Source organism: Oryzias latipes, chromosome 23, assembly GCF_053564925.1.
Source record: "Oryzias latipes strain Hd-rR chromosome 23, Olatipes_Hd-rR_3.1".
Taxonomy (NCBI): Eukaryota; Metazoa; Chordata; class Actinopteri; order Beloniformes; family Adrianichthyidae; genus Oryzias; species Oryzias latipes.
The window spans coordinates 15554386-15581137 of NC_136259.1; the positions used below are offsets into that span (position 1 = coordinate 15554386).

General features: G+C 40.5%; 1 protein-coding gene across 11 annotated transcripts in view; it reads left to right on the top strand.

Moving 5' to 3' along the window:
• Positions 1–26752, top strand: part of grm8a (glutamate receptor, metabotropic 8a) — a 361648-nt gene that overhangs the window by 276208 nt on the left and 58688 nt on the right. For all 11 annotated transcript variants that reach the window (XM_078942157.1, XM_078942159.1, XM_078942163.1 and 8 more), the window contains 4 exons: positions 3164–3300; positions 8142–8288; positions 9922–10343; positions 10915–11281. In XM_078942157.1, the coding sequence (XP_078798283.1) occupies positions 3164–3300; positions 8142–8288; positions 9922–10343; positions 10915–11281 (1073 nt within the window). The remainder of the gene's footprint in view (positions 1–3163; positions 3301–8141; positions 8289–9921; positions 10344–10914; positions 11282–26752) is intronic.

Here is a 26752-nt window from a genome sequence, read left to right on the forward strand (position 1 = left end):
AGCCACAGCTGCCCTGGGGCAGACTGATAGAGGCGTGGCTGCCAGTACGCACCATACGCGACATTCATACGCATTCACACACCAGTGGAGCCACACTGGAGGCAAGGGAGGGTGAAGGGTCTTGGCCAAGGACACAACAGTGTCATTGGGGAGCGGGGATCGAACCGCCAACTCTGGCCGACCTGCTCAACCGCATGACTACTGCCGTCCCCAATGTTCCCTATATTGTGCCGATGCGCTCCACATATGGAAATCCACCAATTATTCTCCATTCCTTTATTTTTTATCGAATAGAATATTGAACTTTGTTATGGTATTCAACTGTCTATTATTGTAACTGTATGCATTGTGCTGCCTCTAGTTCTTGTCATCTTTTCTCACCATCACTACTAATCTGGTCTCAACCAGCACCACAAAGAAGACGGACATTACTCCAATTTTGAAATCTTTGCACCTGCTTTAGCTTTAGGATCGATTTCTTTTATTAGTTTATAAATGTGCAAATGGAATTGGACCTTCATTTTTACCAGAATTACTTTTAGTTTATGAGCTCTAAGGTGCAGGTCTGCTGGTGGTCCCGAAGGTCAGAACAAAAACCCACAGTGAGGCGGCCTTATTCCAGCACTGTGGGCCTTGCCTGTGGAACAGGCTTCATCCACTAGGGAGGTTTTTAAGATTAAAAACTTAAAACTTGTCCTTTTGGCTTTTAAGTAGTTTTAACAGTTTATCATTATTTTATTTAATTGTATGGACTGTTTTTTCCTACTTGTTTTTGTAGAATGTGGATTCGTGTTATGTGTTTATTTATTTATGTAATTGTAAAGAACTTTAAAGTCCTTTCTATTAAAGGAAGTGCTCTATAAATAATGTTGAAATTGAATTTATTTAAGTAAACGTAACCCAAAGCACATGCAATATTGTTCATATCTTTTTTTTTTAATTCTGCATTTTTGTGGATGGAAAAACAAACAAACAAACAAAACTTACTAAATTGCAACGAAAAAACCTGAGGTGATGAAATAGAATGCAGGAGAATTGGTTTCTCCTTTGGACACCAGACTTTTCTTAATTGTGTGATATTAAGAAGTTGAGTCATCAGCCTTTGTCTCAATATTGATTTCGTCCTCCACCATTCATCTTTCCAACACGAGGTTCATTACAGAGAAATCTCCTCTTTCTTTTCCTCCTGTATCTATTAGGTGCATTTCTCCCATTGTTTCCTCTTGCAATGAGGGATAATTTCCTTCCCCGTTTTTCCTCCTCATTTCATTTTATTTAATCTTCTGTAAACTTTGTCTTTACTCCACTTCTGTTTTTATTCGAAAACATCAAGTTCTTCATGGTAACATTGATCTCTACTTTTTCTTTTAAGTTTCTTTTTCTAATCAGTGTGGCGCCTTCTTTTTTTTTTTTTTTTTACAATCTTGGGCTTTCTTCTCATTCCCCCCTAAAAGATGCTTTTTTTTCAGTCTGTGTTCTTCATAATGCCACATTATAAATTACGTGTGGTACATAGGTGAAATTTCCATAATGCAGGGCTTTCTTCTCATGCACGCCGTAATTGGATTTCCTTTCTGCATCCCCAGATTCAGTATTGTGATTTGATTATATTGCTACATAAAAGAAAGGTGGCGTTGGCAGCGGTCGCCATGACAGAGAGAAAAGGATAAAAGCTTTGTGTAAAAGCCTTATTGGTCGAGAAGAATCCAAATCAGGTCCGCATTAACTTCAGCGTGCGTGCACGCATTTTATCACACTACTCTGTGGCAAGGAGGGCACATGCTGGTATGACACAGCTGAGCGTAGCGGAGAACAGCTCCTTACGTGCTGCTTTAAAATGATATTACCTCAATATATCAACAGTCGGGTCAATTTTGCCAGGTTTTTAGGTGCAGAGGTCCTGCATATTCTAGTTTATTTTATGTCGTTGTCATGTCATGTAAAGGCTGTGTCACACAGCAACAGTACATTTTCTGCATTGTCTATGGACGAAATTTCCATCTTTAGTGATACATGCGTGATAATTTGTTCGTTTTTCAATGTGTGCAGATGTCCAACAAGGGTTTTAGCCGACAGGTCTTTTCGGGAATTCAGTTTTGAGCGGTTCAAAATGTTTGGTAGGTTGAGAATTACGCAGCCCATGCGTATTTAACGTAGTTATTACACAATTAGTATGTCAGTCTTACAAAATTGTGCATTACTTTTGCGAAATTACATGCGCAAATTTGTGGCTTTCCAAGAACGTTCCACGTATGTCCTCATATGTCGAAACAGACTTTTCAGGCACGTACCACTGATGCATGACTTTTATATTGCGTACACGGCGCACATATCACATTCAAATTATGTAATTGACACACATATCTCTAATGAATTGCATATAAACAGTGCAAATCTTACAGACGGTTCATGCACAATTGGCGTATTGTGTGACGGCCGTTCCTTCACCTATACAGCAGTAAAGTGAGTGAGGGGTCTCCCACTCCCCCCATGTGGCTCGTCTGGGTCTTTCACGGAGTGTTGTCTGGCGCCGGGCACAATATGGCAGGCGCAGATGTGACATTGGATGTGCACAGGGCCCTTCTAGTTGATCTCCCCAACTGTGACTCCCGCCCGGGGTTCCTTGTCTTGGATGGGGTCCCCTCCAGCGGGCTGCCTTGGTTAGTGCCCAGCAGCTAACTTAGAACTGGTGCAAACCGGAGGAATCCAACGGTTTAAATGCGAGAGCCTGCGTCGGTTATTGACCATAGTGCTTAAGCGATGTGATTTCTGCTAATCTCAAAGTGAAGAAATTCAATAAAGCCTTGTTTACGTGTTCTTTGAATGGTTTTTCGTGCTTCTTCCGTGGTTGTAATATGGTTAATTTGTAATAAACTTTTAACATTTCCTGTAAAGAACCATAACTTTTCTCAATTTTTCCACGTATATTCACATATGACTAGTTTTTATCTGTGCAATACGTGCAAAATGTACGTAGCGGCTTTGTGTGAACTTAATTCAAAAGCATGTTACATACTTTAATTGACCTTTTACTAAACAGAGCTAAAAGACGAATCTGCCTGTTGCTTTACAATAGTAGGACTACATTTTAAGGGGACTCGATTTGCTTCAAAACACAAGGAGTTGAATGATGATGACCATTGGTTCTTTGTGTGTGCTCCAGGAAGTGCCGGCACACCAGTGGTGTTCAACGAGAATGGAGACGCTCCCGGGAGGTACGACATCTTCCAGTACCAGATCACCAACAGAACTGCTGAATACAGAGTCATCGGCTCCTGGACCAACAAGTTACATCTAAAAGTGAGTTTCCGACAAAAAACGCACACAAGAACTGCAGCTGAATTGACTCAACTAAGACAGAAGGCTTTTTTTGTGTTACTGTGTTCAAATTTGACAGGGAGTGATAAAAAAAAAGGTTCTATTCCTTTCTTTGCCCTGGTTTATTTTCACACTGCGCTTTTAGGAGAGGATGGAAGTCACATTACCTCTAAGCATTAACCAGTTGCAACCCTCTTATGGAGCGGTGTTATCCAACATGTAAAGCCCAATACATCAAAGGACTGGCAGAAAATTCAATTATTTTTTTTTTAGAATTAATATGTATTTTAAAACCCTTTGAGGATATCTACAAAAAACATTTTTTAATAAGAATAAGATATAATCAGATTATCAAATTAGATTATCAATTATGATAGCTTTGGGTGACTTAGTACGCTTTTGCTTACAATATTATTTATCCCTTGTCTCAGTTTTCATCCACATATATTTAACATACATATTATGAAGTATCAATTATCAACAAGTTGTGCTTTAAAAAAAATGAAGAACAACAGATGAGTTATTTTAACCATAAACATTTTAAAAATTAGCTAAACGGTTTCCCGCCAATAGCGGTTTTGAGATGTCATGGAGGCAGCCATTTTGAAATGAACACGAAAAGCCTTTCTACTGCCTCGAGTGGAATGATAGTGTAATGATAGTGTCTTTGGCATGATGTTCTCTTGTGGTCACTTTGATCTATCTGATCGCACGTTGGTACGGAAGTGCTATGAAATGGGTTGCCAGATTTTGGGGCTTTTTTTTCCCCGCCACTTCGGGGGCCTGGTGGGCCCTACGCGGCCGCATAATTCGCGTATAGGGGGACCGGCCATGTCTCTACTACTTTTTGAGCCACACCACGTTTCCCATCCACCCTTTCCAAATCCCAAGCTAGCTTCTATGGCGTCTGACATTTTTGTAAGCCCACCTAATTGGTTCGTCCAAATGCATTGCAATTGGCCATTCCGTCAAAAACTACTTTTTCAGAACTTTGAATTATACAGAAAATCAAAAAATGTGTCATGTGTAAAACCTTAAGTGGAGAGATTTTTTTTTTTGTGGTTCATAAGTCTTTATTTCTTTCAAATACATTTTACCTCAACCTTCCAGATTCACCCAGTTTTTCTTTTCACACAAGACTAACCAAAAACTTCAATTGTTTTAATTGAGGAGCTTTGTGCGAGTTTTGTCTTAGCAATTTGAAAAAGTTCAAACCAGGAGAAACTATTTGAAACATTTCCAAGTGGGAACAGATTATCTGAGATGACATTTTATCATACCCTGCAACAGATTTCTGAAGCTTTTTAAAGTTCATACTCATTAGTAAATATTTATTTCTACTGTTTTGCGACGTTCAGATTATGCACATACATGCATTTGGTTTTTGAAGTCACAATAAATGGGATTAATAAAAATAAAAAGGCAATATTTTAGCTGATTTGAACCTGTTTCCATCCATCCATCCATCCAACCAACCCAACCCAACCACTTTATTTACATAGCACCTTCATCAACATGCTGTCAAACAAGAAAGATGATCTAAACATTAGTTAAAAACAAACTAGATTAAAAGCAACAGGGACGGAAAAGGATGGAAACACTGTGGCTAAAATATGAGGACAGTTTTTAGCTTATTTCTAAAAATAAGTAATATTAGTTTTTTTTTTCAATTTCTAATTCTTTACAACCTCAGGGGCAAACAAATGCAGTATAACATGCAAACCTTTGTGCATTTAAATATTTTGGCATAGTTTCAAAGTGGATAATTCCTGAAAAATGTGCAACGTTAAGTTTTACAAAAACTACTAACTACTACAATGACACAGCAGATTAAGGGTGTGTGGAGTGATGAGAAAAAACTCTGAAGCGTAAAGTGAAAACATTTCCAGCTCAATTAAACTGAATTCTAATTGTCTTTGTTTCAGTTCATAGCTGACAAAACACACAGACGCACAAAAAAAAAAAAAAACATTGAAGGAAATCCTTAAAGTAGGCTGAAGCGGTGCATCACAAACCCACCCAGGACTTCATTAGATAAACCAGATGACAGATGAGAGGACTCATAAACTCAAAAGGCTTCCTGGCTGATGGGTGGTCGAGCAGACGGAAGAATGAGTGGGAGACGGCGGCAGTACAAAGGAACAACATGCAACTGAGTCACACCTGAGTGGACACTTAGACAAGTGAGAAATCAACAGATGTGTGAAAAACACTTTAGCAACTCTGTTGGGTTTATTTGTTGTCACTGAAGAACAATTTAAACGTGGATCAAAGTATATAAGAAACAAACACAAAAAAGTGCTAGGTTTGTTTTAGTAAGACTTTTTTATATTTTAAATGCATAAGGAGCAGTTTTGGAGAGTAAACAGCACAGAAAGCAAAAGTGTTTGTAAAGTCATAGTCACATGCACACGGACGAGGGTTGACCTGTATGGGTGCTGTAGGGGTTTGTGGAGGGTCGTAGACAGGAGCCGTTGCATCGTAAGGTTGTGTCGTGTAGTTTCCTTTTGACTCGTTCGGCCCTTTTTAACCCTTGTGCTGTCCTAGGCACTTTACCATTGGGAGTTGGGTCATCTAGACCAGTGTTTTTCAACTTTTTTTGAGCCACGGCACACTTTAACCCTGACAAAAATCCCGCGGCACACCAGCACCCAAAAAAAAAAAAGCAGAAATTCATGGTCTGTATTGATGGACAGCACCCCCCCCCCCCCCCCCCGCGCAATCTCACGTGGATTTTTGTGATAATTGTGGCAAAAAAAGCAGGAAGGTGCGGCTGTTTTTTTCTAAGAGATGAACCACCAGCTAAAGACGAGCTCAGTTGGTATTTTTGTTAGAACTGAGCGACTTTATCAGCAGAATTAAGAACAAGGAAGTGAAGACTTTAACCACTTCTGATTGGTCAGACTGATGACATGTGATTAAGCCTTCAAGAATGATTGGCGGAGACAGTTAAAGGGGCGGGACTTTTCCTTACACAGTTATAGCTGCAGCTAAATCGCGGTACCGTGATTCTTATCAAAATGTCTTTAATAGAATTAAAAAAAACACAAAGAAAAAGTCATTTTAAGATCTTTTATATTCCTAACTACTCAGTGTTTTATCAGGGCCTGTTTGGATGAACAAAGAGCTGATTTCCTGGAGATGGAAAATATTTTTAGATCAGTTAATGAGGGCAATTTCTCCACGGCGCACTTGACCATCTCCCACGGCACACTAGTGTGCCGCGGCACACTGGTTGAAAAACACTGATCTAGACCCACTAGACAGTGCGCTGAACCTTTTTTTTCCAATGATTTTTGTTCTTCACTGGTGTCCATGGATTACGGGAAATCTTTCCACCTTTATCCACCTTTGACATGGTAGGGAGAACACGTCAATGTAAGGGTGGGGTCATCTAAGATTGCACAAGGGTTAAGGGACATCATGAAAATGGAACATACATTTGTGGTGCGTGTGGTAAATGTATCGTCATGTATTTGTAAGTTACATTGCCTTATGATGTTTGAGTGTGCAGATAATAGGTAAGTGCCCATAGGATGCCCCAAGGTTCCCCACATGAACTACACTCTGATTGTCTAATACCATATTTCTAAAAGTTAGGCTACGCGCAAGGGGCGTATGTTCACGCGTCGCTAAATACATTTCTACGACCATTATCGACTTCATTGTACAAGACCAGACTTAAAAGTAAAGACAGGTCAAACTTTGACCAATGAGGGACCTGGAATTAGTGAAGTATTGATGATGTCCTTTTTAATTTATTTAAGTACAAACCATTTAGAAATTGATTAGAAATGAATATTTGAGGCGTGTGCCTGGCAGGAATTATATGACACCAAGTTCTATAGATATGGGAATAGAGCTGTGAAAGAAAAAGCCTGGAGCAAGATTTGCGATATTTACACAGCTTCGACATTCTGCACCAAGCCTGTAGCAAATGTGGTGGACATGCGCTAGGAAACTGTACGAATAGAAAAAGAAGCAGAAGTACCTCACTGCTTGTCCAGTGTGAACACCATGGGCTAAACACGCGTTCAAAACCCCGCGTTTTTGAACCCGCGTCACATGCGCGTGAAGAAAGCATTAGGGTTTGCTACCACCTCTTGCCCACTAATGCCTGAAAAAAACAATTGCAGAAACATTTTTACTCCATTTTCTCACCAAATGGTTTGCACACCGCCCATACCCACATGTGAGGCCAGTTGTGACTAAGGCCCAAAGAAAAAAACAATAACATTATTAAAGTTTTGTGTCAGTGCAATTTTGCAAATTAATAAACAAATGAGGTTCAATTATTCCGTCCTGAACAAGCTCAAAATCTTTGCTTCTAATTTTCCATTTTAATCCACCATCTTGGCAGTTCACAGACCTGAGGGACTGACAGACTTTCTCACAAACTCTCCACATGTTCAACCATGAATCCAAACACACATGGAATTCCTGCACCAGGCAGGCTGTAGAGCTCGAGGATTCACTCCGTTGCCAGCCTAAAACGAGTATGAACGACCAATATCCAGACATGGAAGAACATATGTGCACAAAGAAAGTGAAATGCAGTGAGATGTCTATGCCAGATCCTATCATGAACCGGTTGTTGGTTTAATGTTGGAAAACAATCAGAAGCCTTAGTTGGGATGATTGCGCTCCCTTTGAAACCCTTTCTGCAGGTAACAGAATGCTAACGGGCTGTTAAAACATTAACATGCGCTTTGGCAGATGCTGCACACTTTGTAACTGGATCTCATCCCATAAAATAACTTTTATTTTCTCATTTAGGCCAAAATAACGTGGAGTACTTGTTCACCTCTCTCCCATTCTCTCAGGTGGAGGCCATGCATTGGAGGACAGGCGACCCATCCCTGCCGCCCTCGGTCTGCAGCCTCCCATGCCGCACGGGTGAAAGGAAAAAGGTGGTGAAAGGTGTGCCGTGCTGCTGGCACTGCGAACGCTGCGAGGGATACCACTATCAGGTGAAACAACAAAACATTTCCATTTCTTTTTAAAGCTCAGCATACGATCATCAATATAACTTCTCCACAATAATTAAACCGACTTTTTTCTAACCCTATCTTCCCGCTTCTGTAACCGATGCAGTCGAGATCTTTATTTGCTGCTGTCAAAAGCCATGCATGATTCACTGGAATCTAACAAAACACGGATTGCTGAAAACGCTTTTTTTTTTCTTCCTTTGGACTCAAAAACCAGAAGCTGTCAAGGATGATATATCATGGCTTCACACTCCTACCAGCAGGATTTTCGATAGTCATTAAAAGTTGTTTTTGCATCATTGCTCTTTCACTGCACATTTCAGTTTTTAACAATCTGTTTAGTGCAGAGTCACACTGCGAGGAGGCAGACTTTGATCCTCTATATATTTTTTAATTCTTTTCATTTTAAAATGTAAAACAGATCCTTATTGCCAAATTTTTGTAATTTGTGTTTAATTTGTAATTAAATCTATTATGTGTAATTACTAGTTAGTTAACATGTAATTACATGGGTAAAACTCTATTATTTATTTCCAGACAACATATTTAATTGCATGGGTTTATTTTTAGAGAACCACTGTCTGCCCAGACTCTAAGGTTTATTTGAAGATTTTCGTGTAACATGTTCTTCGAAAATAACAAAAACGTTTCATGATAAAGGAAGTATGACACACAAATTGAAGGAAATGCTCTTCCCACACATATCTTGTTTATGTTTAAGGGACTATTTTTTGGGGGGGGGTGAAGATACAGTGAGGAGGATTCAGTCTGGAAACCATAAGGGAGAAAAACAAATGCAAATATGTGTCAGTAAAAGGCAGCGGCTAGTTCCAGTGTATTGAGTGAGCACTCAATACACATTTGGGAGTTTCCATTCATTTGCTGTAGAATCAATAATGTGTTGGCTCACGCAGGCGACCATGAGAACGCCGGAGCGCTTTCTCAAAGAACGTACGAATTCATACTTTTATTCATGAGTGATTTCATAAAGGTGAATACAGTAATGTGTTTTTTTACCTTCAACTGCAAAGCAAATGTCAGAATTCTTTAGTATAGAATAGGAAATATGCGCGGGCGGCACGTTATAAACAGCTTTACTTAGAGATGGTTGCAATAAATTGCAGACTGAATGAAAGCCTGATTTTTTTTTTCTTTTTTTGTTAAAGTTCTGTATCCTGCCATAAACTATTATGTAGTTTTATAATCAGAATTGTATAAATATGTAACATTTTGTCAAGTCAATACAGTTTCAAGAATTTTATCATTCGTTTCAACCAGTTTTTCCTTATGTACGATCCTCCAGAAAGAAGCCAACGTTTCGCGTTCCCCCAATTCACCAAGTGCAAATCATAATTTTGTCTATGAAATGGTTACACCTCAGCATAACTTTGTGTTCCTGTTAACAGTAGTAAATACAAAGAATTATAGATAAACTTATAACAAAGAATAACTTTTATAACAGATTTTTGGTCTGTATTGAAGAAATCTTTACCTTAAACATTTTTTCAACCATTTGAAACAAAATAAATATTATAAATACAATGCATAAGTGGTGATTTAATTGATTCTCAGCTATTGAGGTGACTTACTGAGCTAATCTACATGTCTTCCTCAGGCCTCAGAGTTTACCTGCGAGCTGTGTCCCTATGAGATGCGACCCGATCTCAACCGCACCGGCTGTGTTCCCATCCCCATCATCAAGCTGGAGTGGCACTCCCCGTGGGCCATCGTCCCGGTCTTCATCTCCATGCTGGGGATCATCGCCACCTCCTTCGTCATCGTCACCTTCGTCCGCTACAACGACACGCCCATCGTGCGAGCGTCCGGCCGGGAAATGAGCTACGTGCTGCTGACGGGGATCTTTCTGTGCTACGTCATCACCTTCCTGATGATCGCCACGCCGGACGTGGGTGTGTGCTCACTCAGGAGGATCTTCTTGGGCTTGGGGATGTGTTTCAGCTACGCTGCGCTGCTCACAAAGACCAACAGGATACACCGAATCTTTGAACAAGGGAAGAAATCCGTCACAGCCCCAAGGTAGGAAATAAAAAGTGTCAGTCATTGTTTCCACATGATTTCCTCTCTGTGTTGCTTTAAGCATGATTTTAATGTACCGGGCATGTACGTTAAAACTAACTCTTCACCTCTTCCTTATTAAGCTGCGTGCAATCATTACTCATCATTTGCAATTCATGCATTATTCATGGGAGCCGTGAACTCGCATGCTCCCATTATAATGTTTGCAGTGAATGAAAGTGACTGTGAGAGAGAATGTCACCTAAAATGTTAATTCCGGATGTAATAATGCTCAGGTTCAGGGGTTCGTGTCCTACAAAAACAGGTGATCGGCTGATTTTCAACACTTAAACACACACATGCCCAACTTCCTATACTTTTCCTCGACGTTTTCCCTTATTTTTTCTGCCTTTTCGTTTTATTTTCCTCATTAAAGTTACCCCAACTCCTTGTAAAACTGCTGTTTTTTTTGTAGCTGCATTTATAGAAGAAGTCTTGAAACTCATTTCAACTTTTTGATAGAAAAAATGCTTCTTTTTGACCTACCAGACTTGGACTCACGTTTTAAATGTCATGAATCTCTCTTTTGCAGGTTCATCTCTCCCGCATCTCAGCTGGTCATCACCTTCTCCCTGATCTCAGTCCAGCTGGTCGGCGTCTTCGTCTGGTTCGCCGTGGACCCTCCCCACATTTTGGTGGACTACGGCGAGCAGCGGACTCAGAACCCCATGTCCGCCCGCGGCGTCCTCAAGTGCGACATCTCCGACCTGTCCCTCATCTGCTCCCTGGGCTACTCCATCTTGCTCATGGTGACGTGCACGGTGTACGCCATCAAGACGCGAGGCGTGCCCGAAACCTTCAACGAAGCCAAACCCATCGGGTTCACCATGTACACCACTTGCATCATCTGGCTGGCTTTTATACCCATCTTCTTTGGGACGTCACAGTCGGCAGAACGGGTGAGTTCAAACACTTTTAAGGATGAACTACTGCAGTTTTTTCATTCAAAACCATTCTAATCGATACGTGATGTACTAGAAGTTCTGGTGGTGCAGTCGTTGGCAATCTAACAATGAGGAGGACCTGGTTCGAATCTCGGCGGGGACCTTTTTGCAGTATTTGTAGTGTAGTTTGCATGTTCTCCAGCCCTTGGGTGGGGTTTCTACGGGGTCCTCCGGCTTACTAGTACAAAAACATGCTTCATAGGTTAATGCCATGTCAGCATTTATGTACATTTTGCACATATTGCGCAGATGATAATTGGTCACACGTAAACATACGTGGAAAAGTGATAAAGGTTGTAGTCTTTACATGAAATTTTCACAAATGTATCACGGATGAATCACGTTAAAACCACAGAAGAAATAAACCACGCAAAGAACATGTACATCAACATAGAACATGAACCTTGATTATTATGCTGTTTCTATGCAATTTATTTTATTTAATCACTTGTGAATACTTGGTCACTCAAAATGGTCTCTAGGTTGATCATATGTGAATGTGTGTCAGTGTGACTGTGTGTCCTGCGACAGACTGACTGACGATCTGACCAGGATGTACCCCGCCTTCACACAACAGTAGGCAGGACAGGCTCCGTCGACCCCGTGACCCTAGAAAGAGACATAGCGGATGGATGGATAGAACTTCCGCAATGACAGAAGTCCCTCAACTTTCTGTGACCTCCTGCAAACAAGACTTTGAAACTTAGCCCGATCTCGCTGTCTGCTAACAAGCCGCTATCTCCACATCTCCAGCTGTGCAGCTGAAACCTGGGAAAGGGTCTGTAAATCACAGGAATAGACCCACACAACCCACCCGCCTGATTTATAGCTGTTACAGTCTAAAGCACAGAACATATCCACGCAATTTATTGTGATGACAGCTTTTTCTAGGTGCACTGAGATAAGAAGTGATGTTCAGTGTTGAATGATGCCCAATATTTCGCTGCATTGACTTCTGCATTGACGTTGATGGCGTACTTGTTGATATTATAGCAACAGTTTTAGTCCTTTGTATGGCCTCATTCCTAAACATCAGTGGTTTAAGAAAAAAAGGATTTGTTAAAGAGGAAAACTATAATATTTGGATTTTTGATTAATTTGACTGTGTTATGATTTAAAAAGAAACCGTAAGTTTCCACTTCTATGATTTGAAATGGTAAATAACAGTCCAATTCACACACTGGTGTTACGCTCCGCTGCCGAACACTGCTACCAACCTACAACCACCAGTGAGGGGTTCTGTGTCTTGCCCAAGGACACTTCAGAGGTCGACTGCTCCACGTATTCATCACGGCTGCCACAGTTGTAGATGAAGTTTTAATCGTAATTTTAGGGAACAGTATTAGTTGTAAAAACGTCTCCATTTAAAGAAGTCCGGTTTGTCACAGATTTTCTCAAACTGCTTCTGAAAACTCGGACCGGGTCTTCATCCTGTGTCAGCTGAGGCTTTCTCATTCATGTTTTACAGGAATACCGTAAATTCCGGACTACAAAGCGCACCCGATTATTAGCCGCACCCACCCGTTTTCACGTGTTTAACTAATTTTATACATACACAAGCCGCGTCGGGGTACAAGCCGCATGAATTAGGCAACATTGTCATTCTGACGGATCACTTCCTGACTCAGAGTGTAAGTGTGATTTATTAGCACACAGTGGGTGGAGTCATTTTTGCCTCAGGCTCATGTCTTTGAGTCTATCTGCATCTGCCAAACAGTATGCACCTCTATTCTGTTCACAAGTTCCTCAGTTATGGTTTTTATTTTTTTTTATTTTTTTTAACTTATTGACAATCTAGGTATCACACATAAAATTACAAACAGTAACCATATAATCAACATTACATCCCTCAGTTATGATGAGGAAATTTACATCCCCGATCCCCCATTTCCCATGAGTCTTAGGGGCTAAAGGCGGGGCCAACGCCCGGCTCGCCATTCTGTTGTACGTGTTTAAGAATGAGCAGCAGTGCATGGAGGGGTGAACGGGTAAAGCTCTCCTTCCGCTTGTGTCGCGGCAGCGTTATGGGAGTAACAGGGCTGGTTAAAAAACACGCTAGTGAAATAAAGCAGCGACGACTGAAAAGCGCGCGCCTCAGCGCGATACGCGCGCCTCAGCGCGATACGCGCGCCTCCTCGCGGCGCGTGGGTCAGAAGTTTCCTTCCACAACAAACACTTGCTCCGCAGACGCCTCGAGTAAGCCCTGGCTGCAGCCTGCAGAATGGCTCGACGCCTCCGCGCTCGCCCTGCGCGCTCCTTGTCTCCCCTTCCTATCTACTCCGACAGCTCTGGCCAGGGCGGCTACAAGGAGGAGCGCTTCGTCCCCATTGCGCCGGTGGACGGAGCAAATCGTGTCTGTGCAGAGCAATCGGACTTAATACTGTACGTTTTGTGTATGAAGGGCGGATGCGTTGTTACGTGTGGGAGCCTTCAGACTGCCATCGGCCCCGCAGCTCACACGACACGCAGTCTCCAGCTCACACGGAGGCTGTGAGAGTTTCAATGCAAATCTCTGCTCAGTCCTTAGAAACCGTTAACACGACCACGTCAATTTGTGTTTCCAGTCGTGTCCCGACAAAATAAAGGCTGATATTATTGCCACATATTTACGTGCAGCCAGCCGAGTCACTATGACTCAGAGGTAAATGCACTCCTGAGCATGCGCTGTTCTCTCCGTCACACAGCTGACCGGCTTTTCCAAACCCGTTGGTGATTTTTTCACGCTGCTTTTAACTATTGCTTTTATCTTGAAAGCTTCATCATATTGTAGCGGCGATCACGTGCACGTTGGGTCTAATGGCACCAAAGGATTCTGGGATGCGGCTGGACATGCGTGTTTCGTTTTGTTGAACCATGACTGAAGTGTCTAAGACCTGAAGTGAGGTCCATGCTGTTTGGCTGCTTAGAGGTGTGTTGAAAAATAAATGACTTGTGTTTGATGTTAGAGAATTCAAACCATTCACTGTGTCCAAAAATACGTACACGGCGGCCGCCAATAAAATCCGATAATTAGCCGCGTCACTGAATAAGCCGCAGGGCTGTAAGCGCAGGAAAAAAGTAGCGGCTTGTAGTCCGGAAATTACGGTATTTAGTTTGCAACTTGTGACACAATAAAAACTGGGATCTAGAGTCAGCGCTGCTGCTATATCATGACTGGAACTTTAAATGAAGTCTATTTAGTCTAGAAACATGATAAATGAAACGTAATATGTAGAATAATACATTTATCAAGCCAGACAATAACTTTGTTTGTGCATATGGCTGGACTGCCACCATTTTCATAAAGAAGGAACTTATACGGCTGTTTTTAAAGATGTTTTAGTAATAATAATAATAATGGATTGGATTTATCTGCGCTTTTCAAGACACCCAAAGCGCTTACATTATGTCCATTATTCATTCACTCCTCATTCATACTTGGTGATGGTAAGCTATGGTTGTAGCCACAGCTGCCCTGGGGCAGACTGACAGAGGCGTGGCTGCCATTTCGCGCCTACGGCCCCTCTGACCATCACCGGGATCATTCATACACATCCACACACCAGTGGAGCCACACTGGAGGCAAGGAGGGTGAAGTGTCTTGCCCAAGGACACAACGACATTTTGGCTGGTGGGAGCGGGGATCGAACCGCCAACCCTTCGATCATTGGACGACCCGCTCAACCACCTGAGCCACTGTCGCCCTAGTATCAGAGATGTTGATCCCTGTCGGAAAAAAAAGTTTCTCTTTTATTTTTAATGCACCAAAGAGGACTCTTAGTCATTCATGCTAATGTATTTTAGCATTTAAAGGTTACGTTTTAGACAAATAGCCTAAAAAAATGTCAATTTAAAGAAAATCCAGCTGTGAGTTTCCTCTTTTTTGTTTTAGTGATAAATTTGTTTTCCAGGAACTTCTTTAAACGTAGTCTCTTTTTTTCTGTTCCATGATAAAAAAAAACATGTTGGTGCTTGATGTTGCAGAAGTAAATCAGAGTATAAAAAAAGGTTAATATTTTGCTGCTCGGACAATGATTATCAGAATCTAAACAAAAATAATCCTTTTTTGGAGCATCTTATTTTCAGATTAAAAGTTTGCAAACAAATACATTTGAATTTAGGATGTCAGCAATTCAGGAAATTGTTCTGACAATTATTACTCATATCCCAGCACCGTGTATGGATATATATTGAAATTGTTGCATCACATCAAGAGATAACTAGTGATTATTTAGCTGTTATTTTAATCAACACCGCTGAAAAGAAACACTGAAACATTATGTCAAAAAGAACTAAATCCACATTTATTGGGGGAAAAAATAACCACTTTGGCAATTTGAACTCAACTTAGTAACTAAAACTTAGGTTATTTAGTGTTCAAACTTACATTGAAGGACAAAAATTAGAAAGAAGCAAGCGCATTTTTTTTCAAAGTTCTCTGGTCTAAATGTTCTTTATGTAGGCATAAATAGTCATTTTCTGTGCTTTCTGTGCAGCAAACACCTGTGATCTTTGCTCCCAGGCTGCTCCAGTCCGTATTGATCTTTTATCAATTTGAAGTAGCAGCACACACCGGGAAATGTCCTTTCACCTTAAGAGGTGGGAAACAAAATTTAGAAAGCAGCTACACGCGTACGCCCACCCCCACAAATACTAATAGAGCTAATGCGATCCATAACACCACACACATACAGCCAATAAATGTGTTAAGCAGAGATGCAGCAGCAACTTATTGATTCCATTTTTTTGATTCTATTTTGACAATAAAACATTTTAGTGACTTATTGGGATTTGCGGCACGGTATTGATCGTCAGCTTTTGCTCTTCTCAGTGCTGGGCATGCATGAAGCATCCACACAGTGGATCAGGCTGTTTTTAGTCACAAAGATTCTAGTGATAAGCTAAATTAACTCATTCCAAATACTTTCCATCAGCCGTTTCTTAAAGTACCACATCTTTTGATCTATCTTCAAAGTGTTCCCAGTGGTCTTTTAATTTTGATTATGCAGTATTTAGCAAAAATCTGAAAACTTGTGGTTTTATGGACATAGTTTTTGCAAACCGGCAGAAGATCATCATAAATTCACTTCTGTGGGCGGGAGCATTGGCGCTGAGTAAGCCTCCACTTATTTCCCATAATCTCTGTGTTTACCCTCTCTCGCGCTAGCTTACTGTCGCTACTTGATCTCCCCCCTCACGAGCCCCACCCAAAGGCCGTGTCTCACAGCCACTATATACATGCTGCACATCTTTCACATATGGAATTTTGGTCTTTCGTGATACATGTTTCATAAGTGTTTCTCGCGTGCGTCATTCATCGATGTACGCAGATGTGTGTCGACGGTTTTGCCTGACGGGTAGTTTATACCTAATTATTGCGTAAATCTTTCGCAATTGTGTTTGAATTTTGCAAGATTAACATGCAAATTTGTGGCTTTCCACGACCGTTCCATGTATGTCTTATCGCCTTTTCAAGCATGTGCCCCCCATGTTTAACTTTCATATTTATTATCCTTCTTAAATCGCGTATAAATTACTTAATTGAGGCACGAATTTTTGACTTAATTGAGGCTCAAACGTAAAAGCCAAATCTGGCTTTTGGCGAGAAATACCAGAGCTATTCAGCCGGAAAGTCTTCAGCAAGATTCCAGCTCAGACGTTGTGTAAAATAAATTGACATAAATTTTTAGGCCTTTTAAAATATTAACAGAAATACAATTACCAAAACACAACAACTACTCTTTAGGTAACTTAAGTGACTGAACCACACAATTAAAAATAATTAAGAAAAGTGATTGGAAAGCTAGAAAAATTTAGAGAGGGAAACCAGGTAGGTACCAGGGGCAGGTTGAAAATAAACTCCTCCCATTAATTTTTAAGCTTAATTTTCTTAATATAAATGTCCTGTATCATGAGAAAAATGATACAAGAACATGTTAAGAACACCAAAAACTAAATTTTTCATTGTAGTGGGTCTTTAAAAGTGTGCGAGAGGACATCAATGGTGTTCCAGTGTCTCAGTGGGATACTCAAATCTACGCTTGGTAAAAATGTTTTTACCTTTTATAATCAGTCTCTGTTTTCCAGAGTTAATCAGGACGTTTTCATTTCTTCCTTTTCTCTGCACCTCAGCCTATTTTCTTTTCAAGGCTGGAGCCAGCCTCAGCTGCGAAGCTGAAAAACTCACATCAAAGTATTTCTGTTTAATCACACGTCAAGAGAGCCCCGTTTTTTTTCCCCTTATAAAACCTAAGAGTTGTGCAGAAAAGTTTTCAGTGAGTCAAGTGTTGTTGATGATTCCATTTCATGCCACAATGATCCTTCTTTTTTCTCAAAAAAAAAAAAAAATTCACACAGTTAAACTTGGTAAGTATCAGCCAGCGGTGAGGTCAGTCGCTGGTTTTCGCCATGCGGACACTCGGTGCATCTCATCGCTGCTGGCAGCTCCTCTAACCTTTCACGCCACTGAGTGTAGATGACAAAGTGAAGCGCTGACCTTCTGTGTATTGTTTGCTCGTAAGTTGATTATGCGGCAGGCCAGCTGCAGGGATGTGTTGGTTCCTGAAATCTCCTGTGTGGGTCTTTTTTTCCATAACATTTTTATGACCATATAAAGAGTTTATCTGCATGTCCAGCACATGTTCTCTGCCATGTTTCTCCGGGCGGAGCAAACAGTTGCTCGGCTAATTAGCACATCCACCAGAAACAACACCACGCGTGTCTGCACCCAGGTTCGATTTCATTGCAATATTCGCCGGCGCGCATTTGCGTCTCTGTGTTCTAATTGGGATATCCTCTGGAGTGTGTGGCACCTGGCTGGCTAACAGAGAGCAGAAGAGAGGGAGGAGAGAGAAGTAAACAGGTAATGATGGGACTCACTGATGGGGCTTTAATGAGGAGAACTCTACCAAGGGCATAGGTTTGTTTGCAAAATGAGGGCGGAGCTAAGCTGGAGTTTGTTCGAGGTTAGGTGGCTGCATGATATACATTTTGATTACTTTTCCTATTGAGCTGCCATCACTGCAGTGGAGTCATGTGACTGTTTTTCCTTTTTCAGAACCAAGCGCAGAACTCCACCATCTTTAGGTTTGTGTTTTTCACCAGAATATGTAAAAAATTAAGCTAAAAAACATATAAGCTAATAATAATAACCATGATTAGATCAACTCCAAAAGTATAGAACAGAATACTAAAAGGTGAAAATAAAAAAAATAAAAAATACAGGTACAAACCTCAGTTAGATTTTAGAAAATTAAAAAGGAGTTATTACTAAATTGTGGTTTAACAGCTTTATGGCTTATGCTACGTTCACATTGCACATGTGATGCACATTCTCCAGACTTTTCTTTCATAGTTCTATTCTGATATATGAAGACTGTGTATCATATGATTCCGGCCGGACATAAACTGCAACTATTCCTTCCTTCCTACGTGATCAATTTTGAAAGAGCTGACACTTCTGTGAAACAAAGATCCATACGTCACTACCAAATCTGAGTCCCTGATTGGTCAAAGTATAACTGGTTTAACCTTCAATCCCCACGCATTTTGTGCGTACAGCCTGACAATGGTCTTAAAAATGTTTGCGTGAACATGATAGACCTGACCACAGAAATATGAAACTTTTCACTAAAAGTGGTCACTTGAACACTTGTTGCCAAGGGCGGAGTCAATGTGGCTTCCGTCACAACTCCGGGTAGATTTGGCCAAAAAAATGAGCAAAGTCACACAGGGCACGTAGGTGGTTCACACGAAATTTTTATAGACATCCCATTGAGGCGAAAATATTCTTACACATTCTTTTCTACGCTAACGCTGCAGGTGACGGGTAGTAGAGAACACTTGAACAACACCTAAAGGTGAAGTAGATGAGTTGCAGGTTTACCGTTCGGGTTTTTTATTCTGTTATTTCCGCCCCAACCCTGGACACTAGGCAGGGAGCCCGTTAGCACTGTTAAAGTAATAACTGTGCACTCAATCCGCACGTTTCACACTCCTTACATACCATCTAACTGTTAAAATTTAGGACATGAGACAGTGTGTAGTTTGTGTGGACATCCTTCAGGCACTTGCGCATCACGTGCACGCCCCAAGCGTCCCACCTCAGTAATGACTTGAGTTTTTAGGGCACCAAACGACAGCATCACTCAAACGTTGCATTTTACTTACGTTATCCTTCTAAATACTTCTTTTCCTAATTATATTTTATTGACACATTTACCAATTTAAACCAAAAAAAAGAGAACAACAAAAAACACACAGAACATAAAGTGGTCTTTGCAAAGACGAACAAAAAGTAAAATAAAAAATGCTAGTGAAAAATGGAAATGTCTATATGAGATAGTCTCAATAAGATTGAGATCAATGAGGATATGAGAGATGGCTGTACTAAGCACACAAACCAGTCGTGTCAGTGTTCTGCCATTCCAGCAATCCTAGACCCCCTTCAGATTGTGTAGTATCATCTAGATCAGTGTTTTTCAACCTTTTTTGAGCCACGGCACACTTTAACCTTGACAAAAATCCTGCGGCACACCAGCATCCAAAAAAAAACAAAAACAGAAATTCATGGTCTGTATTGATCGACAGCCCCCCCCCCCCCCCCCCCCGTCCGCCCCCCCGTCCGCCCGCAATCTCACGTGCATTTTTGTGATAATTGTGGCCGGAAAAGCAGGAAGTTGCGGCTGTTTTTTCTAGGAGATGAAATGAAAGTTAAATTAGAAAATTTAGAAACTGTTTGTTTGTTGGGGTTTCAAGGCGTTTCGCAAGGACAACTCATTGTGCGCTGGGACACTTTAAGCCAATGCATCATGGGAGATGTAGTGTGAAAACTGCCGAAAACTTGCAGAAAGACTCGCGTCTCTGAGCTTCATTGTATTGTCCACTTGTTTCACGGTCTGACACCGGACTCTGTGGAAAGCTACACCGCTAAAGAAGAGCTTTAGCTGGTATTTTTGTTAGAACTGAGCGACTTTATCAGCAGAATTAAGAACGAGGAAGTGAAGACTTTAAGCACTTCTGATTGGTCAGACTGATGACATGTGATTAAGCCTTCAAGAATGATTGGTGGAGACAGTTAAAGGGACGGGACTTTATCTGCAAAACTGTCATAGCTGCAGGTAAATCGCGGTAACGTCATTCTTATCAAAACGTCTTTAATAGAATTAAATAAACACAAAGAAAAAGTAATTTTAAGATCTTTTATATTCCTAACTACTCAGTGTTTTATCAGGGCCTGTTTGGATGAACAAAGAGCTGATATCCTGGAGATGGGAAATGTTTTTAGATCAGTGAATGATTAATGAGGGCAATTTCTCCACGGCACACTAGTGTGCCGCGGCACACTGGTTGAAAAACACTGATCTAGATCACTGGGAAAGTGTTCCAATAGAAGCCGCCACAAATGCATGACAATGGTACGGCCCGTTTTCATGATGTCTCTTGCGGTGGCCGTACAAGCCTCAAAGGAACAGCAGGGAACCGCAAGACACAACTGTGCAACACTCGTTTACGACCTTGCACAAGCCCAGACAACCCAAAAAAAACTGCAGTAGCCATTCGTGTCGTGTTGTGTGACTTAAGGTCTTCATGACTCTTGAATGGACTGTCAAGGAAGTGCTCTGACTGAAAACTCTGAAAGATTAAATTTAGTTGATTTTTGCATTTGTCTATGTTCTCTGGACTTTGGTGCACTAGAGCCATCACCAGCTGTATTCTTAGGTTTCAGGACTGTTTGGTTCCAAAATAAAGGAAATGAATTGCAAAACGTTTCCCATGTGATTCACCTCACCTGAAAAATAAAAAGCTGAGAGATCGCTTTTTACCTGACATGTGCAAAAGAACCGTCTGCTTTGACGTTGCACCTCACGATCAGCAATTTCTTTTTTGTTGCAAAGAGTCACTTCTGGTGAAGGTTTCAGATGTGACTCATGTTATGAGTCACATCTGAAACCATCTGTTAAAAGTTTAAATTTGAGTCTTGCAAGATAATGTAATTTTATTTCTGCAGCAGATGGGCCAAATGGAGGGAGGTATCAAGAATTTTGTTTTTATTTCTAGATTTTATTTTAAATGAATTAAAATTAATTAGAGGAGAGGAAAATCAAACTTGCATTTTTTCTTGCAAAAGAAAAAGATGGATAACAATTTGAAGATATTATTGGATTTCATCTTTTTATTATTAAAATTTTAAATCTTGATATTATTTTGATATTATTGTTTCAGTGGTTGGTGCTTTTGCCCCACTGCGAGATTGTCCTGGTTCAAATCCCAGGTAGGACTTTTGTGTTTGGAGTATTCATGTTCTACCTGTGTTTCTGTGGGTTTTCTCCAGATACTTCAACTTCGTCCCACAGATGATTTTAAAGTGACCCCAGGGGTGGATGTGAGTGTGGATGGTTGTATGTCTCTGTCTGGCCCTATAATGGATTGGCAACCTGCCCAGGATGTACCCCACCTTTGCCCAAAAGTAGCTGGTGTAGGCTCCAGCAACCAGGTGTCCATTATCAGAAATGAATTAGTGACGCCGTCCAACGCAAAGCGAAGGACAGTCGCATCCGCAAAATCCCTTTAGCAGACACAGCTTATAAACTTTGGAATAATTTTATCAACCTATGTTCTGAGCCTCAGTTGCTCCAGTTACCGACCACAGCGCAATAAAATAGAACTTCTTTTTTAGCTGTCCATTATAACTGTGCCAATCAGAATGGAGTATTAACCCAGACTATGGTATAAGTGTAGTTAGAAGATAGATGGATCTTGATTATATACAGCCTTCTTTTAAATTGTTAACAACTTGTCATGTTTTAAACCACTTTTATGTTTTTTCAGGTAAAGGGATAATAGTGAGCTTTAAACATCACTTGACATGGAGCGTAATCAACTAAATCAGACATTTCTATCCTATTGGCAGTGCAAGTAATGGATATCATGGATGTCTTTTATCTCTAAAGTCTTTTTGATGCAATGAGCGAGTTGGTGTTGAGATATCATCTCAGCTTGTTAAAATAACCATTAAGGTCAATCGGCCCAGAAGTATCAAATGTTGCAGTTCCCCAAAACACCACTGGAGGACGGTTTCAGATGGAAGCCGTTTTCCAGTTGACACTAAAAAGTGTGATGTTTCACCTAAACAAGCTGATGGATAAGCAGGTGTACATTTTTTGGGTGAAAATGACTGTTTTGAAATCATTTAGCTAAGCTGTACAGCGGTCCTTCGCTAAAACGCAGTTCACCTTTCGCCATCTCACTGTTTCTCCAGATTTTTTCAGTGCAATTTTGCATGCTTTTTTAAAATATTTTTTTACAGTGCATTGTGTTCTGCATCCTGATTGGCTGTTGACATTGTCAACCAATCTCCTCCTTGCTGTGCCTCCCATATAGAATGGGTTCAGTCTACCAGATCTACACAAATCTTTGATGGCAATCAGATATTTGTTTTCATTCTATAATCCTGGACTTATCTGTCTGTGAAGGTTTGAACTTTGAGAGTTTGACCCATAGAGAAAAGGGTAAAAATGTGTGCAGTGAGGGGCTTTAAAACCTTAAAACGTCTGTCATTCTATTTTGCTGTTTTATTTTAGAACGTAACCCCGCCACCTCCATATAAAGGAGGAAACACTGTTCACATTTGATTGGTAATTACAGTTGATATAGTCAACAAAACTGACTTTTTGTCCCAACAACATTACTAGTTCCTATCTGTTAAAGTAAATAAAATAAATAAAAACATGGCTGTTGTGTTCTTTTGGAGATAACAGGGGCGGAGCTGCAGGGGGGGGGCAAAGGGGACCCCCCAAATCATTAATGCAAGCTTCTTCAAGCGTTATCAGCACCTCAGCTAATATAACTGATGTTTTATTATTGATGACAATAACGATAGTAAAACTGTTTGAAATACTTGTGATCATTTTATTTGTAATATTTTCAACTCTACTGGTCTCATTTGACTCCCTTCCAGCCAATATAAAATGTTGTAGCTCCGCCTCTGCTTTATAGACAATCAAAGGAAAACAATGGTTGATTTGGATCTTATTTTGTAAAGTTAACACAATTTTTATTTTAGTGTAACAAGGCCATTTAATAATGTATTTAAGGATAAAAGTTATTATACTAAAACTATACTTTAGTTGACCTTAATAAGCTCCAATATCTGGTATGTTAAAGGATTTTAAATTAGCCTCTAAATATCACATTTGTTTAAATTATTGTCCCAAAAAGCTTGAAAAACACTAATCATCAATCATTATTTTATCCAAACTTTTCCTAGTTTTGGTCTTCTTCTGGGTGTTTTGGACTATTCGGACACCAATGACTGATCGGTCAGATTTAACTGAAAGACATATTTGTTGTTTTTCTCGGGCATTTTGTTCGATTATGATTATTTTTCTAAGAGTGTTCGCCGTTTTTATGAGCAGCAGCTATTTTGAAATTGTGAGTTCTTACAGGAAGTACCTGCTCCTTCTGTCTTGAGGAAGGTGGCACATTTCATGTCACAGAGAAGATTTCTCCTGGGGTTTCGTCAGATGACGGTCTATGAAATGACTTCAGTGATTCCGTGTGGTGTTACGGGCTATTGATCCTGGCTTTCAAACACACACACACACACACAAAAAGAAAAAAAACATAAAGGAGGGATAGCTACTTAGAAGAAAAAGCTGCAACTACAGAAAAACAGACATCAGAGAAAGAGACATAATAGAATTGTGAGGAATGAACGAGGATAGGAAGGGTGTGAGTGATTCTTTGCCGTCACTGACTGGGAGAGAGTTGTTTTTGAAATAGGTCAAGTTTCCATGCAGAGGCTGCAGATAGTGCCTGATGCACCCTGCAGACAGGCGGAAGGTTGTGCACGCTCTGCCTTTTTTTGTGCGTGACGTAGAGCTCAGACTGCAGGGTTCATCCTTTTACTAGCCTTCTCTGTGTGCACCTCATCTTTTCTCTATCTCCTCCTCTTTATGTGGAGCTCTCTGTTTGACCCCCTGTGAGACACCCCCCCTCCTGCGCTCCCGGCGTCTTGAATATGGCCAACCTATTAGCTCCTGCCTCTTATCCAGCGAGCGGCGAGCCTGCAGCTCCCAATACCCAAACCACTCCCTGTGTGCTTTTGTGGGGCTGCGAATCTTAGCTTTTGAGTCATAATCGGTGTACCAGGTGTTGCACTCGCATATCTGAGGCATGTTTTTTACCTTTTTTTTCCTTCAGCAATTGCACGCCTACACCATTTAGAGGGTTTTAACAGTTAAAATCTTGACATCAGCATTTTTACTCTCCCAGAAGCTATTTCTGTTCTCAAGAAATGTGCCAAAAATCCAACTTTCAAATGAGATTCATCTTTTTTTTCCCTCACACTGAGGTCAACTCAAACTCTTTAGGGGGGTGCCGTACATCCCTAATCCATGCTAGGAGCGGAGAAAATATCAGCTTTTTATGGGATGTTCTGAAAATTTTAGTTGAGTCATCGCAGCGGCATTGTGTAGCGGCCTCTCCAGGACTCCAATTCATGCTATCTTTGAAGCATTGTCCATTTAATTCCCACAAACAAGCACTCTACTTCCTAACCTTCGACCAGAGCTGAAGCCAAGCGTCCCGACTCTCTTCTCATAACAGGAAGATCTGCAGTTATCCTTCCACAAAGTTTCATTCATCACTCCTCGGCCCATGTGCCTGATTTCTCAGTATTAGATAGGGCGCCGCACATGATCAATCCCTCTCCCACACAAATCCATCTCACCCTTCACAACATGCAGACATATACAATATGTGCAGTGTGGCCGTTTAATGTCCGCAGGAAGATTTATAGCTGCAGCTCTCACGGAGAATCTCTGAGATCCTTAGCAGGTCTAACTGTGGGTAATCAATCTGCAGTAATCAGAGTAAGTGCAGGGGAGGGTTGTGAACAATACTCGAACAGCGATGGTAAGGATGGAGGATTATGGGATGTAAAAAGATGAAAAATGTCGTGCAGCCGTTCGGAACAGCAACCCACTGCAATGCTGGAGTCAGTGAGTCAAAACAGGGGCGGGGCCGGAAGATTGTTCCAACACTTTGGAAAGGATGCACACTAACGTACTGATAGGGGGGGGGGGGGGGGGAATCTACAAGGAGCATCAAAGTTAAATGAATTTATGAAGATCAAAAGAAATGTCTGAACCATTTAAAATTTGGAGCGGAAACTGACTCTCCGACCTTTTACACATTTAAAGCCTGATCACATGAGTCTGTTTTGTGAGCACTTCTTGTTCTAGAATTCTCCACATATTTTAGTTTTTATTAAAGACGCACTCACATTATTTTCTGATCTATTTTAAAAGCAGTGGTAATTATGATTGTGCCATTTTGAGCTAAAATCCTTCCCCCTTCCTATTTTTTAGGGAGTACATAAAATCTTTTTACACTGATTTCAACAAAGAAATACTCATAAATATAATTTAACGTTTAATTTTCTTAAATATGACATCCATTATCAGTAAAAAATACAGCAAGAAAATGTTAAAAACACCACAAACACTGTTTTCAATTGAGGAGGTCTTTAAGTTCAACCATTCATTCCTCAATATCCTTTATTTTACAATATTTACTAAGTTAGACTCTTTTTGTGCATTAAAAACATGCACATTTAGATTATAAGGGTTTTAACTAACAGCAATGCAACTTTGATCAATTAGGCTGCAACTCTGAGACCAATAACTTCAGAAAAGTTATGACTAGAAACATTTTGTAAGTCTGTATTAACTTATTAACTGAACTAACTTTAAGGCTAATTTTTTTAAATGGATCTCAATACTTCAAACGTCATCCTAGGCTGACCAGAGCTTCAGAGTGCAAAAAAAAAACATTTTACTATGGTAACGATAGAAAAAAAACGTTTGCTTTTACAGTTTTTAGATTTCTTTCAATAGAAGCACCAAAATAAACATATATTCAGAGTCAGAGGTTATTTTGAGGTGTACTTTGTGACTTTTGGTAGACGTTATATTGAAAATGTTTTAAAAGACCTATTTCGAGAAAGTAGAATCTCTTAAAAAAGGCACAGTACAGGTCAGTACTTTTTTAACCCTTTAACACCAAAGCTTTAGCTTCAGTTTTTACATTCTTTTGATTAGCATAACTTTTCCACTGTTTGAGCAGCCTTGCGCTGATGTGCAACGCTTTACGTTATTATTATGTCACATCTTGGTGCAAAGCCGATGTGTAAAGCTGCTTTTCTCCAGGTCAAAATCAGCTGATTCACTTGACATAGAGCGTAAACTATTGAAGAGTTACCGTATGTCAAAGATTACATGTTGTTTAGGCATTGGTCCCAAACAAGGGGAAGTTTCCTAAGCAGAATATTATCCTGGCACTTCGATTTACTCTCAAAACGTTCAATGTGAACTGCACTAAAAGAAGTGTGCTCCATTTTTAAAGCTGTAAAAAAATCAAGTTGAATCTTTTTGAGCGTCCTGC